A 14452-nucleotide genomic window follows, 5' to 3' on the forward strand; every position below is an offset into this window, starting at 1 on the left:
AGAATACCACCGCCTCCTCTAATGCGTCTCCTAGCACGCATGTTATGCTGCGGTGGTTGTGAACTTTGCGCTCCCATTATATAGCAAATCGTTGGCATAATCCAACTATTTTGCGTAGCAGGAAAACCAAGCAATTTGACTAGTGCTTTATTTCCAAGACTTCTTATGACTCTTCACGAGAAAATCATCCGGTTTTGAGCTTTTCTGCAACTCCTCGGCGTAGAAGCAGCCTGCAATTTCTTCACGTTTACTATCCTTCAATATATAAGTTCTAGGATGCGTTCTTCGCACCTTTGGAACTGTAAATATCTCTGTTGACCAGTTCGGTAAGTATGATTACTCAAATGCCGTCTTGTGTTTAGAGTTACGCACCAAATCACCAACAATAATTTTCTGTCTGCGTGGATCCAGCATTTTAATGCGGTAGTACATCGTATCCATGAGTCCATTATCAGGAACATCGACTGGTCTCATTTTTATTGTGGTATGTTTGATTCGATTATATTGAGCAATTATTTCTGTGATGATATCTGTCCTTTTGTATGAGCCGCAAAGGCTAAAACTCATCCACATTAGACCTTTTATTGGTCTGTTCACACGCTCCACGATACTTGCCTTCAGGTGAGTTAATGTCGAGTAGTGATGTATTCCATACATCTGCGTCACGGTCTTGAAATACCTATTGTAAAACTCTCCGCCGAGATCGGTTTGGAGGTTGTCTGGGCATCGATTCATCCCCTGTCTGTAGCAAACGCTCAAAACCATCCGCGACATTTCTACGCGTTTTTGTTTTAACAGGTAATGCCTAAGCAAATTTGGAGTGTGTATGAACAACCATTAAAAATATATATGACTCCATTATTCTTATGTGAATATTCCCTCATATCTACAAGATCAGCTTGCCATAAGTCATCCAAACCTTTAATCATAACATGCCTACGAGGGTATGTTTTGCGTGCTGGTTTCTGCAGTTCTCGAACTACTGTCTCCATACTTATTCGATGATACCCCTCTCTCTCTCTAAGCTCAGAGATTATTGTAAGAACCTCATTCAAATGAACTGTATTGCCTGCAGCAGCTGATACCATGAGCAGCCGTAGTCGATCTATTAGCTCGTTGGGCTCTTATTAATATATATACTGCGGGATTTGATTGTTCACTAATTTATGCTCAATGTCAGTTCCATCACCGCAGCTGCTGCTGCTGCTGTTGTTGTTGTCGTTGTTGCCGTTATCGCCTTCAAGTATTGGTTTTATAATGGTTTTATATTTCTTGTTGCTCAGGCTTTTCGCTATCTTTTGTACATCAGTCATGTGCAGCATTTCACGGTACGTTTTCCTATCATTAACTGAATAATTTGTAAGTTTTTTGGTAGCTCTTACGAAAATAAGATTCATTAAGCCGGGTGTTCTCTCAAACCGCCTATCACCAATATGTATTGTGTCATCAGTTATAGTTATAGGATGCGTGAGCTATATGTACGGTCTTCCCCTGCTAACGCCGAATGTTCTATCTATCTGACCAGGGGCGTGACGGACAATGAATTCATCAATGGCAACACCATCCATCCATTGATTTTTCTGAGAGCTGTCGGAGAGATTCAGTAACCGGCTTGATGGTCTGTCTTAGTGTTTGCTGTCAATCCATATGCCCTAACCTCAGCAACCGTAATTTCTCACGAACTGCTTTCCGCACTTTAATCACTTTCTGCTTCGGTGACATCTAGGTGTGTACTAATTAGACATCTCTGCAGCGTGAGGCTTTATACATCCGCTCACTTTCTTCTTCCTCTTACTATGTACCTGCTCCCCCTTCTCAACAACAAGGAACTCTACATCCATTTACCCCTCAATAGCCTCGACCTTTTCAGTTAAGTCGGCTACTTTCTTACCGAATTCATTAACTAACTCATTTAATGCATTCACCATTCTCAGAAGAGTTTAGTAATATGTCTCTAGTTCCCTGCGCATACCTCCAACTTTATGCACAATAGCGGGCGGACAGGGTCCTGGGAGCATTCCGTGAGACATGGATGTACACCCCACACATACAGAAAACAGAGCAAACGCTCTCCAAATGTGGAGGTGATTGGATACAATCGAGTACAGTGCTATACTACGCCCCGCAATCAGTGCATTTGGACTGAGCTATATTGGTTACACTCCAAAGCACAGTTAGAAAAGGCAAGAAGACATAACCGCATGATGGAAGCCGCAGCCGTCGGAAATGGACTATATTTGAAACTGTACAGGAAAGGACTTGGGCTATTCATAAACAAAAAAAGGAAGCCCATTAGCGGTTGTAGGCAAAGGCCTTGCCGCAGTGGATGCACCTGTTCCCGTCAGATCACCGAAGTTAAGCGCTGTCGGGTACCGTCCGGGTCGTCATGCGCTGTTGCCATTTCTCGGGGTGCACTCAGCCTCGTGATGCAAATTGAGGAGCCACTCGACCGAATAGTAGCGGCTCCGGTCAAAGGAAACCATCGTAACGACTGGGAGAGCAGTGTGCTGACCACACGCCCCTCCTTATCCGCATCCTCAGCTGAGGATGACACAGCGGTAGGATGATCCCGATGGGCCACTTGTGGCTTGACGACGGAGTGCATTAGCGGTCCTACCAGATCGACCACTCACAAACACTGATCATCTTAAGTTTGTTATAAACAAATTCAACATACCAAGATTCCGTGGCGTGATTATGCGGGATACATTGTCGAAGACTATGTGAAAACTGGTGAATGTGGCATTGTGAATTTAGATGTTGGTGGAGGCCCCAGCACCCACTGGGTATCATATGTTATAAAAAATGCGGATACCGTCTACTATTTCGACTCGTTTGCTGATCTGCAACCGCCGGAAGAATTACAACGATACTTCACTCACAAAAGACGTGTATTCTAAAATCATCGGCGCTATCAGGACTTATATGCATCACGTTTCTCTTGACATTTGCGAAGAAGAAGAAGCATGCTATATAAGGAGGAGCTTTAAACATTCCTACATCAGTTGAGGTTCAGGTGCAATGTTGTACACTTTGACGTTAGAAGAAAGATCATCTGTATTGTATGCAAATTACTTTCCGCCAATTGATTTGAGCGTTGGTGAATGGAGTATTTCATTGACTGGACTGGAGACGTACAACAGCATCCCAAATATCACTGAGACTAACAAAAAGCAGCATCTGGATATTAATGGTGAAAAAGATACTGTGGAAGTAGAACCGGGTGCATACGATATCGACAATTTAAACGAAGTCTTAAAACAGTCTGGAAAAGGTTTTGAACTACGTGCAAACATCAATACACTTAAATCTGAAATAAGGACTGTAAATGCAACGTTTGACTTTAACCAGAAAAGTTAAATAGGGTGCCTGCTGGGTTTCACAAAACGGCAGGGTTTGAAGAACGATCTAAGTAAATTTTACAAGTCAGATCATACTGTGGACATACTTCCCGCCAGCACAATGGAGTCGAGTGTAACATTGCAACGAACTCCTACCTAAACGATATACTTAGGTAAGTAAAAACGAATATAGGCGCGAAAACATCACGACCAACTAAATTACATCCTAGAAGATAGGTTAACTCCCAGCCAAAAACTTTCTCATCAATATCGTTTGGTTGCAGATGACAAGCTACCTGTAGTAATTAACACACAAGTGATCCAGAAAATTCATGCACACCAAATGTAAAGGTATTTACAAAAAGAAACGATCTGTTGTTTGAACTAAAGATGCACGCAATTTTATAATCATTTAACGAAAATGTTCGCATTGCAGAATAAATAAAAACGAAAACCCACTGACGATGAATCAGTGGTGCCGAAACATGTTTTGGTACTGAGAAAAAACGGTGTTTTGAATAACTGGCGGACCTCACATCCAACCATAAATGGTATGAAGGGACGAGACACATAATGAACAGGTTGAATGGCAAGCTAGAGGATACGGCATTTATAAAAACACTTCATTCGCTTGTTTTAGAGGAACATGGTAAGTCAGCGCCTCTATAAATGCGAATGTTGCGCACCCACAAAGGTCTCGTGGAAAATTTAGGCAGAGTATTCACACCTCAGCGTGCGCACGATCGTTGCAGCCGTGTTTCGTGAACTACTCCGACGACCGGCCACATAGATTTGCGAATACCCGGTGTTAGAAGAAAGGCAATACAGACAAGAGCTGAAGGGGAGAAAAAAAGTTCCTTAAGATGAGGCGAAGCAGGCTTACAAAGAATTCCTGTCATCTACATCCATGGCATCTTCTGAGTAGGTAGCTACAAAAAATAATTTAAAAAGTTAACTTTTTCACTATGAAAAAGGCAATTAACACCAGTACGATCACACATGCGCACAATAAAAGATGTAAAACATTAACAAAACCCATCAGAATCACGCAAGAAGACAGTAAACGGCACAAAAAGAAAACCGCCGACGTCAACGTGAAAATAAAAACATCGAAACATCAATTCAGTCATCAGAACACCAAAAGGATAGCTCGAAATCATCTGATGGCTCCAAAAAACCTCAGTTTCCCACGTAGCCGTTTAGATTTCCAACTCGGTTTCGGAAGAAATTGGTTTTAAAGAGTCTGAAACACCATTGCTTATAGGTTATAGCATTCGCAGAAAGGAATACCCGAATGGTGAGAAGATCTTCAAATGCGCGCATACGGGAGGACGACGGTTCAAACCCGTGTCCGGCCATTCAGATTTAGGTTGCCGTGATTTCTCCAAATCACGCCAGGCAAATGCCGGGATGGTACCTCTGAAAGGGTGCGGCCGATTTCCTTCCACATCCTTGACACAATCCAAGCTTGTTCTCCGCCTCTAAAGACCTCTATGTCGACGGGGCGTTAAACCCAATCTTTCTTTCTTCCTTCCTTCATATGCGATGGTACGATGCATTATCCCTCCATTCTAGTAATTTACATGAAATTACCGCGTTTGTACATGTGCCGATTAAGATGACTATAATAAGTTCCCTTTATCTGCCTCCTAACAACGTTTCGAAATCCTCCCTTTGATTCCTTCTCTATGGATACACATCGTTTTCTGTGAGGCTCAAGCTAGCATCAGTTCTCGGCTTCAAGCTCTCGAGGGCCTATTGTTGTCAGAAAACTTGTTCTGAACATAGAGCAAGAAATTGAATATTACTAGGATGCCATTCTCTGTCGCTAATCCTTACATAAACTGGCAAGCCTTTACGCCTACTGTTAAGTGAGAAGGAGTGGAGGGTTTGTATTTCAGTGAACACTTCCAGATTTCCATACGTCTGAAAGATCAAACAATCCACTAAAGAAGGCTATTGAAATAGACACTCAGCATATATGAAGATCGAGAGAGAGTCCCGAAATGGGTGGTTCACTTTGAGACCATGATACACCGAGTTTTTGATTCATCCGTTACAAAACGTTCGTAACAAGTACGAAAACATGGTACCCTGTGCTGGAACGAGCAGCGCCACGACCAAGGGCTAGCGTGCGGCTCTACGCAGATTCAAATACAAACTAAAGAGAACCCAGCAGCATTTTTGATGGCGAGTGCAAACGCCGTTGCGTAATTTAGAACTAAAAGTGGAAATGGTAACATTTTCTGAAGTCAACTGTTCCTCCAAACCAAGGCTTTAAGGAGTATTTCAGGAAGAGGTGGGAGTTACTATGTTAATGTTCCAATATAAGAAATGCTTCTTAGGACTATTTATGTTCCAACACTGCCAGACCATGGCGTAGCAATTACCTGTAAACACATGAAAAGCTAGGCGGGAATCAATTTCCTATCGCTCCCAAGCGGCTACTGAGAGAGGAGTCTGGGACTACAATTAGATAAACAATAAAATTCACAACTGCCCCTTCCTCTACGTGGGAACTGGATTGGGCGTTGTCTGCAGAACCAGGGATTGAAACATTTATTTGCGACTCCTTACGGAATCCTCTTCCATGTTTTTAACTTAATGTAAGAAATTGTGCAATTAACTACCTCAAGATGCTGTTGTAATTTCTCTCCTTAAACATGGTATGGATGTACAGTATATGCCAATAAAATAGTTGGTGTGTTGTCCTCATGTGCTGCATCAGAAAGAACTTGAAGCGCATGGTCAGCTATCACCTTGATTAGATGTTCGAAACGAGGTAGCATTTTAATTATTATCAATTTGATTTCAAAAGATTTCTTTCCACCACTGATAAGCCTCCAGCAAGAATTACACGCCGACTGTGGAAAATAATTAAGACACAGAAGAACTGGGTAGGCAAAATAGGTTTGCTATTTTTCGTTAAAAAGTCTGTTGTTTTTAATGTTACGAGTCATGTTTCAATCGCTCAGAACGAACAATGAGAGACACCATTTCAAATTTAATTTGTGGTCTGTGACACTCGTTTTCGATTAGAAACATGTTGACTGTCACATGCGACCGACCTGGAAACTATTTCTATAGCGCTTAATATTTTAAAATGAGTTATGGATGCGTATGGTGAGCAGGTCTCGCTTGTCTGCTCCATTATTAGTGAGCCTTTGTATGGCACCAGTTCGGTAATGGATGCAAGGTGGACGAATGCAACACACCATTTTAATTACATTGTCATTGACAGATTCAGAATGGCAAAAGGAAAAGCGCATATGCAACACAGTGCATCATATGCCAGCGAATTATGGCAGGTAGTGACAATCACTCTGACTTCGAGGCTCTAGTGACGTACTTATTCCCTTTCAGCTCATTGAACGGTTAACCCAACTTTGAAGAATGCTATGTAAATGATGTTGGTACTGGTGCCCGGTTTTCAGGAACACAGGCAGGTGCACTAGCGCCTCTAGGGACAAGTGATAACCTTAGCAGCAAGGATTTTCCCAGACCCTGATAACCGCTTAGGTATCATAAAGCTAATTCTTGTTCTACCAGCGACAACCTTTAGCAGCAAGGATTTTCCCAGACCCTGATAACTGCTTAGGTATCGTAAAACTAATTCTTGTTCTACCAGCGACAACTTCGCGCTTGTGACCCAGAATTTCCTTCCAAGAACTGACCCACACATTGTTGGACATTTTCTACAGCTTTTATTGAGCCTGTCAGTTAACATGATCTGCTACCTTGATGCTTATCGGCAACACCACTTACCTTCACAGAATTCTTAGCTTTAGACATTACCGTAAATACCAATACGCCCGATAAATCGTACAAACTAAAGTGAGCATTCTGTATAATTAGAAGTAAATGCTACCTCAGATTTCTCTGTTAAACGTTGTACATCATAAAATATCTGTGCGTCTGTCTCTTGGTTACCTCTACATTAAGTAAATTCACGTTAATATATAATTTTATTTATTATCACGTTGTTACATTTCTTTAAAAAAACTTCATTATACTAGTCAAATTACATACCGTTGAAGATAATACGGCTTAACAGCAACATCATTGAACTCCTGATTTCCCTAGTTAAATACAACTTTATCAACACCTTCATTTTCGTGTTTTTTTATATTTTTTAAAAGTTCTATGAAATGTGTAAAACCTTAGGCTGAAGAGCGGTTTTATACGGCGCCAGCCCACCCCTTTGCGGGGAACTAATATAACAACAAAAAAAGAAGCAATACTTTGACGACATGTACACATATCTGGCGTGTACTGATATCGTAAGTGATGCTCTTGCAGTCGCGTTTTTTTTACATGTGTTCATTATGCCATACGTTTTATCGTCCATGGCGGCAGTAGAAGTAATAAAAAAACATATAGCCTAATGGCGGCATTGTCATCATTTAAAAATGTGTCTGAGTAGGATACGCAATTTCCCTCGACAACTGCTAAAGTCTGCCAATTTTCTCATGCCTGGATATTGGCACATTGAATATATGCACAGTATTAGGCAAAGCTTGTTACAGAACGTCATTCGATAAATATTACAATACCCTAAATTTAAGGTATCCTTTGCAGCAAGTAAAGTAACTCTTCAGATATACAAACTTACAAACAGAAATGACGACCATGATGGCGTGCATCAGTGAATCGGAAGTAAAAAAATAAAAACCATTGCAGCAAAACGTGAGTCACAGTAATGACTGTAGCCTAAAATGGACAAAGTGCTGAATATGTAAAAATGTGGATAATAATTGTATACAAAATGTCTCGTTATATATCACGAAATAACACCGGTATTATTTAGAAAATCCAGAAAGGAATAAAGAAAATGGAAAAACAGTAAACACACAACACCCACACAAAGTTCTAATAAACGAGTGATATGCAAATGACAGAGTGTACAATCTTCATATCATTTGAATAGAAACAAACAAGAGTAAGAGTTACATTTTTAATTTAATTTTTACATACGTGTATCCTCGAATCCACTCAAAATTGTCCATCAAGCTCCATACCAAATATCCAAAGACATTGCAGTTATCTTCATTAATAGCTGTCGACAGCTCTCGCAGGTAACTCTGCAAAATTAAAATACTGTCTGTAAGAATCAGGAAAATAAATGAAGTGTCATATAGTTCCATATGATCAATCAAAAAGCAGAAAATCAGTGAGGTAATTAGGTTAGCAATAGTACTCTTGAGATCAGAGCAAAATTGAATGATGCAGTTTTGTCAGATGCAGACATGGTTGGAGAGCGTGACTGTTATATAAAATAAATTGTTGATGGTGTGCAGCAACCAGTCATAAATTTGTTTCAGGTTACTTTATTCAAAAAGTGCCGATAACGGTCTCGAATTTTTCTTACAGTTCGTCATCAGACCGTTTTTTCATGCTTTCATCGAATTGGACGATATCTATCCGGGGCATGACAGAGTAGTCACGTACAATAGAACGAAGCATGAAAGGACAAATAAGAGATGCAACAGAAGGAAGTTAGCCTGACAAAGATCAATGACCAACAGTGTTTGTTATCTATAAATAGGAGTACTAACAACCGCATTGAGATCATTGAGCAGACTGTACGGGGTTAACAAAAGATTGTATCCGTAAGAAAAATTGCTGCCATAAGGGAGAAAGTGATCGAAAGACGAGGGGCAATTGAAAATAAACACAGACTTACTGATAAAAGGAAGGAATATAAAAAATGACAAGAAGATGTACAATCAATAGCCATATGGAAGAAGAGAAACACCGTGGTATAAAACAGGACACCTAGTGTACTGCATTCTGAATTTAATTTCGAATTATGAAGGCATTTGTGACTCACACAGCCGTACTTGAACGATTAGTCAAACGAGGAAAAAAAGATTTCCGTAAGATTATCATCTTCATACTTGCAGTGACATAGACACAAACAGAAACGATAACGGTAGCCGAATCGATTAGCAATTCCTACATCCATATTGCTTCGTAGAATAATTTGCTGACAACCATATAGAAGAACTGAGGTTGTGTCACCAGGAGATTTTTGCAACAGAAAGGAACGCATTCCTGTAAATAATCTGACTCTGAATTGAGTAATTAAGAATTAAAAAATGTGAATACTTTTTCAACAGATGTAGGAGCAGAGGTAAGCTCTTGTCACTATAACACATAAATAATATGTTAGAGTCTTGCGGCAGCGTTCTCGCTTCCAGCGTACAGGATCCCGGGTTTCATTCCCGGCAGAGTCAGGGATTTTTCCTGCCTCGAGATGGTTGGGTATTTTTGTGTCGTCATCATCATCATTCATCTTCATTACGGTCGGAGGAAGGCAATGGCAAACCACCTCCGCTAGGACCTTACCTAGTACAGCGACGCGGATCTCCCGCATGGTCTCCTATGCTCCTCGGGGTATGGGACATCCTCATCAATATGTTAGAAATCTTCATGACGTACCAGAAAATGTGACAATGGTGCAGCATTTACGAAAAATATTACTAAACTTGGAAATTAGTACGATATTCCTATTTTTTTAAAGGCGAATGTGAGAACCTGCTTTTCATCGCCATAGCTGTTCACGTGTGCACAGAAGAGGCACGGGTGTAAATGGAAAACGATATTCTTACTAAGTTTCTCCAGCGACACTGCTCTTTTGACTGAGATTAATGAAGTTCCAGAAAATCTATTGAAATAAATACATAGGATACTTAAAGATAAAATTAGCCTGCCGGCCGGAGTGGCCGTGCTGTTCTAGGCGCTACAGTCTGGAGCCGAGCGACCGCTACGGTCGCAGGTTCAAATCCTGCCTCGGGAATGGATGTGTGTGATGTCCTTCGGTTAGTTAGGTTTAATTAGTTCTAAGTTCTTGGCGACTGATGACCTCGGAAGTTAAGTCGCATAGTGCTCAGAGCCATTTTAACCATTTGATTTTAAAATTAGCCTATAAAAAAATAAAGATAATAAAGAAAAAGACATGAAGAACGGAAGTACCTAAATACATAAGAGTGGAAAATGAAGTATGGGTAGGCGAGGATCTCCTTAACTACCCAGCATGAGGAAACAATGAATACGTAAAACGACAACTGAAGAGAGTTAGCCGGCCGCGGTGGCCGTGCGGTTCTAGGCGCTGCAGTCCGGAACCGCGGGACTGCTACGGTCGCAGGTTCGAATCCTGCCTCGGGCATGGATGTGTGTGATGGCCTTAGGTTAGTTAGGTTTAAGTAGTTCTAGGCGACTGATGACCTAAGTGTTCAGAGCCATTTTTTTTTTTTTTTGAAGAAAGTTATTTTCCTTGAAAGGAAACTGACTGATGCAACCACTGATACGATTAATTTATATCGAGAATAGCATTATATGAAGGCATTAAATGGCCACTAGCCAATCAGAGAACAAGAGGCTACAAATGTTTTAAATTTTATTATGTACAATGGTGTTACAAATGAAATGGGTCCCAAAATATGAAATGAAAAGATACATGCTACACTGGGCAAAGTGAGAAATCTAACAAAAAGAATGCTTCAGTAGGTGCGATACTTTCCAGTTCATCAATAATTAGTCTGTCTGGTAATAAGGAAACTGTGGGCGGTATGACTTGCCGAGGTGACTGAAATACGGCACACGAGTTAGTGTTTACTTCGAGGTAAGTGACAGTAGCATTCACTGATATCTTGAAGGAGGGAAATAACATTCCATAAATCATTTCATGTAAACCGTAAATAAACACAGTTATTCGTACCGGAAAAATTTAGACATGTTTTTAGTGCTGAGCACTAGAAGTTCGCGTAGCTCTGAACGTCTACACAATTTCTAGATTTAGATAATATGGACATGTTGTTTTACTACATCGATAATGTCTTTCCACAGATGTTTTTACAGGCACGAATACTAAATGACTGGCGTTAAACAAAGTTCCTCTCCCTAAGACGGAAAGGTCCACGAACATTTTATATCGCACCCACGTACTCAAACATGCAAAGATTCCAGGTTGTTGATATGCTACTTACTCTATAATAATTTATCCTGTCGATATCATTCAATGTTCCTCTGTCGGAGAAGCCGTTTTCTGTCACGATTACTGGTGGATTCCCATATTCATCTTTTATCCATCGCAAGATTTTGCGAAATCCCCAGGGCACAACCTGGAACAATGTTAGAGAGGTAGAGATATAAAAAGAAGTACAGGTGCAATGCACACGAAACAGTTTTTTTTTTTTTTTACTTTATTGTTATTTTAATACTTGTACAAAGCAAGTAGGCTGGCAGCGGCACACTACGCCGCTCTTCAGCCACAGCGGTTTACAAAAGTAGAAAAACGGAGAAAGACAATGAAACAAAGTGACGGGCAAAAGAAAGATGTCACATAGACACAAAAAACACGGAGTCGTTCACACGTGACGATAACAACACTGATAACACATTGGCACGGCGCACACAACACTGACGAATCCGACGGCACAAGTGAACGTAGTAGTGGGACGGCGGACACCAAAAACACTAAACGGCGGCACACACACGAGACACAGAAGGCGATGATCTCCGGCGCGCGAATGTTCACTAAGCGTGTGCGAGTCCGGGGACCTGCCAAGAGAGGAGGAGGAGGAAGTGGAGAGGGAGAGCGAGAGGGGAGAGCAGGGATGCCATGGGCAAAGGAGAGAGGGGGAGGGAGGAAGGGGGTGGGGAAGCCCGGGGGAGAGGGGAGGAGGGAGGGGGGAAAGGAAAGAGAAGGGAGGGGATAGGAGGGAGGGAGGGTGCCTAAAGGATAGGACACAGGAGGAGGGGGGGGGATCAAAGTTGATAGGAGGGGTAGATGGAGGGGAGGAGGACATCATCAGGGAGAGGGAGCTGGCGGAAGCCACCTCGGGAGAGGGTAAGGAGGGTGGAGAGATGGAGACCGGGTGGGACATGGGAGTACAGGCGCGGCAGCGGGCGGGGGTGGGAGAGGATCGGGGAGACGAGCGGGTGAGGAGGATCGAGTTTACGGGAGGTGTAGAGGATTCGTATCCTTTCGAGGAAGAGGAGGAGGTGGGGGAAGGGGATAAGGTCATACAGGATCCGCGTGGGGGAGGGGAGACGGATGCGATAGGCAAGGCGGAGAGCATGGCGTTCGAGGATTTGGAGGGATGTATAAAAGGAAGGGGGGGCGGAGATCCAGGCTGGATGGGCGTAACAGAGGATAGGGCGGATGAGGGACTTATAGGTGTGGAGGATGGTGGAGGGGTCCAGACCCCACGTACGGCCAGAAAGGAGCTTGAGGAGACGGAGTCGGGAACGTGCCTTGGCTTGGATTGTCTGGAGATGGGGAGTCCAGGAGAGACGACGGTCGAGGGTGACGCCAAGGTACTTAAGGGTGGGGGTGAGAGCGATGGGACGGCCATAAACGGTGAGATAGAAATCAACACGAAACAGTGATGTTCTCTTACCTTTAAGTAAGCTGAGGCAGCGATAGGCCAGGCTGGGTCGATGTGCAAGCTGACCCCGGAGTCAGGTATGTTGACACCGCCAGGGCCCGGCGTGCAGAGGCGCGTCGTGTAGTGGTTAACGCCCAGGAAGTCTGCCGTACCTGCACCAACGGCAGAAGAGTCAGCGAGGAGAACATGGCCAGGCTTAGCAGGCTCATGCTGATACCGTACTTTGCAGGCATGTCTTATTTTCAGTTGCAGTTGTTAATTACAATAACAGGATCCATTAATATTTTTAGCTGTCATTATCCGACACTTCCGTACATTGTACTTCTACGAAATCTCATGGAAAAAAACAATCCCCTAAAGGCAGAAAGACTCACTTGGCCTTACCGGAGGTTCAGATGGCCTGTGATACCGTTTCAAAAAATACATTTTGCATAACGATATTAGCTGCAGAAATGTGAAACACGTGAGGTACAGCTGTGCAGCAATATCATACAGGCTTTACTACTGTGTTAAAACTGTAATCTTAGTCTCCGAGCTATGACAAGCTTCTCCAAATTTTCAGTAAGGATTTTCTATGACGTTCATGCAACATTTACTTATTTGTAACAAACTCTCAACAATTGGAGGAAAAGGTCTTGTGTGGTGGGAAAATTGTAGCTTCGTAGTAACAGTCTCATCGTCAATGTTCACTTTATTATAGCCATAGATAAAAATGAAGTTAGTAAGGTGCTACAAAAATGAAGGAAGAATACTAAGAATGAGGACTCTCATTTAAAAATAGTAAGTTTAGCAATATAAGAAAATAATAGAGCTAGGTACTCAACTATCAAAAATCGAAACGTGCGGGATATTAACTATCATGACGTACCAAAAGCACGTTTAACACTGCTATTTTATGACTGAAAGTATTGCTACGTCTAGCATAGAAATCTGGCAGCTAAATTAGAGACAAAAAGCCTATCGATCAACTAAACAGGAAATAAAATGTCTAATTTCTAAGATCTACCTAATTAAAAGCTAAAATAAAGGTGCCGCCGAGTGTGTGGCAGGATATGTCTGTGAAGCAATAAACTCCGGAGAGAATCTAACTTAGTAGGGAGCAACGAAAGAGGAAAAGTGAGAAACACCGACAGTCGAAAATGACACTTGCAACATGACGACGTCAGAAAATATAATCTAATAATTACTGTCAGGTTTAGACAACAATTGCTTGTTACGACATGAATTACAGTTTCGATTCCTACACGCCGAGCCGATTCTTCTTCTCAGTTATCGCTTTTTAAGTTACACATCTCCCCCCCCCCCCCTCTCTCTCTCTCTCTCTCTCTCTCATCCATTGTGATTTTGTGAGTTTGGGATGCTTTTGGATTTCATTCTTGGCTTCTAATTTCACCCTTAGTAGTCTGCTACTTTCCTTTTATGGTAAACTTCTTTTTCTTAATATTGTTTACTTTCAGTGTACTGTGCATTATTACTATATTATGAGGAGAGATAACGATGGGTGTGTATGTAGTTCAGTATTTTATCCTTGAATTTTTGTTCACTTATGATGTAATCCAACAGATATATTCCTGCGACTTTTCCACGTATTATTTCCTTCATATCTTGTGATTGTGAAATAATATATTTTCTGTGAACTGGCTTCCTTCTTCTTTCACACATTCATCAGTTCCTTTGTTTCCATATGTGGTTAGTGTTTGTTTCGATTCAGTCTTCGGA

The 14452-nt window shown here is 41.8% G+C and overlaps 1 protein-coding gene across 1 annotated transcript in view; it reads right to left on the bottom strand.

The window, feature by feature from the left end:
* Nucleotides 1-14452, bottom strand: part of LOC126249717 (myrosinase 1-like) — a 300669-nt gene that overhangs the window by 76189 nt on the left and 210028 nt on the right. The window contains exons 8-10 of the mRNA XM_049951398.1: nt 12746-12885; nt 11330-11464; nt 8316-8422 (exon numbers count right to left, since the gene is read on the bottom strand). Coding sequence (XP_049807355.1) covers nt 8316-8422; nt 11330-11464; nt 12746-12885 — 382 coding nt within the window. The remainder of the gene's footprint in view (nt 1-8315; nt 8423-11329; nt 11465-12745; nt 12886-14452) is intronic.

This window comes from Schistocerca nitens, chromosome 3 (assembly GCF_023898315.1).
Source record: "Schistocerca nitens isolate TAMUIC-IGC-003100 chromosome 3, iqSchNite1.1, whole genome shotgun sequence".
NCBI lineage: Eukaryota > Metazoa > Arthropoda > Insecta > Orthoptera > Acrididae > Schistocerca > Schistocerca nitens.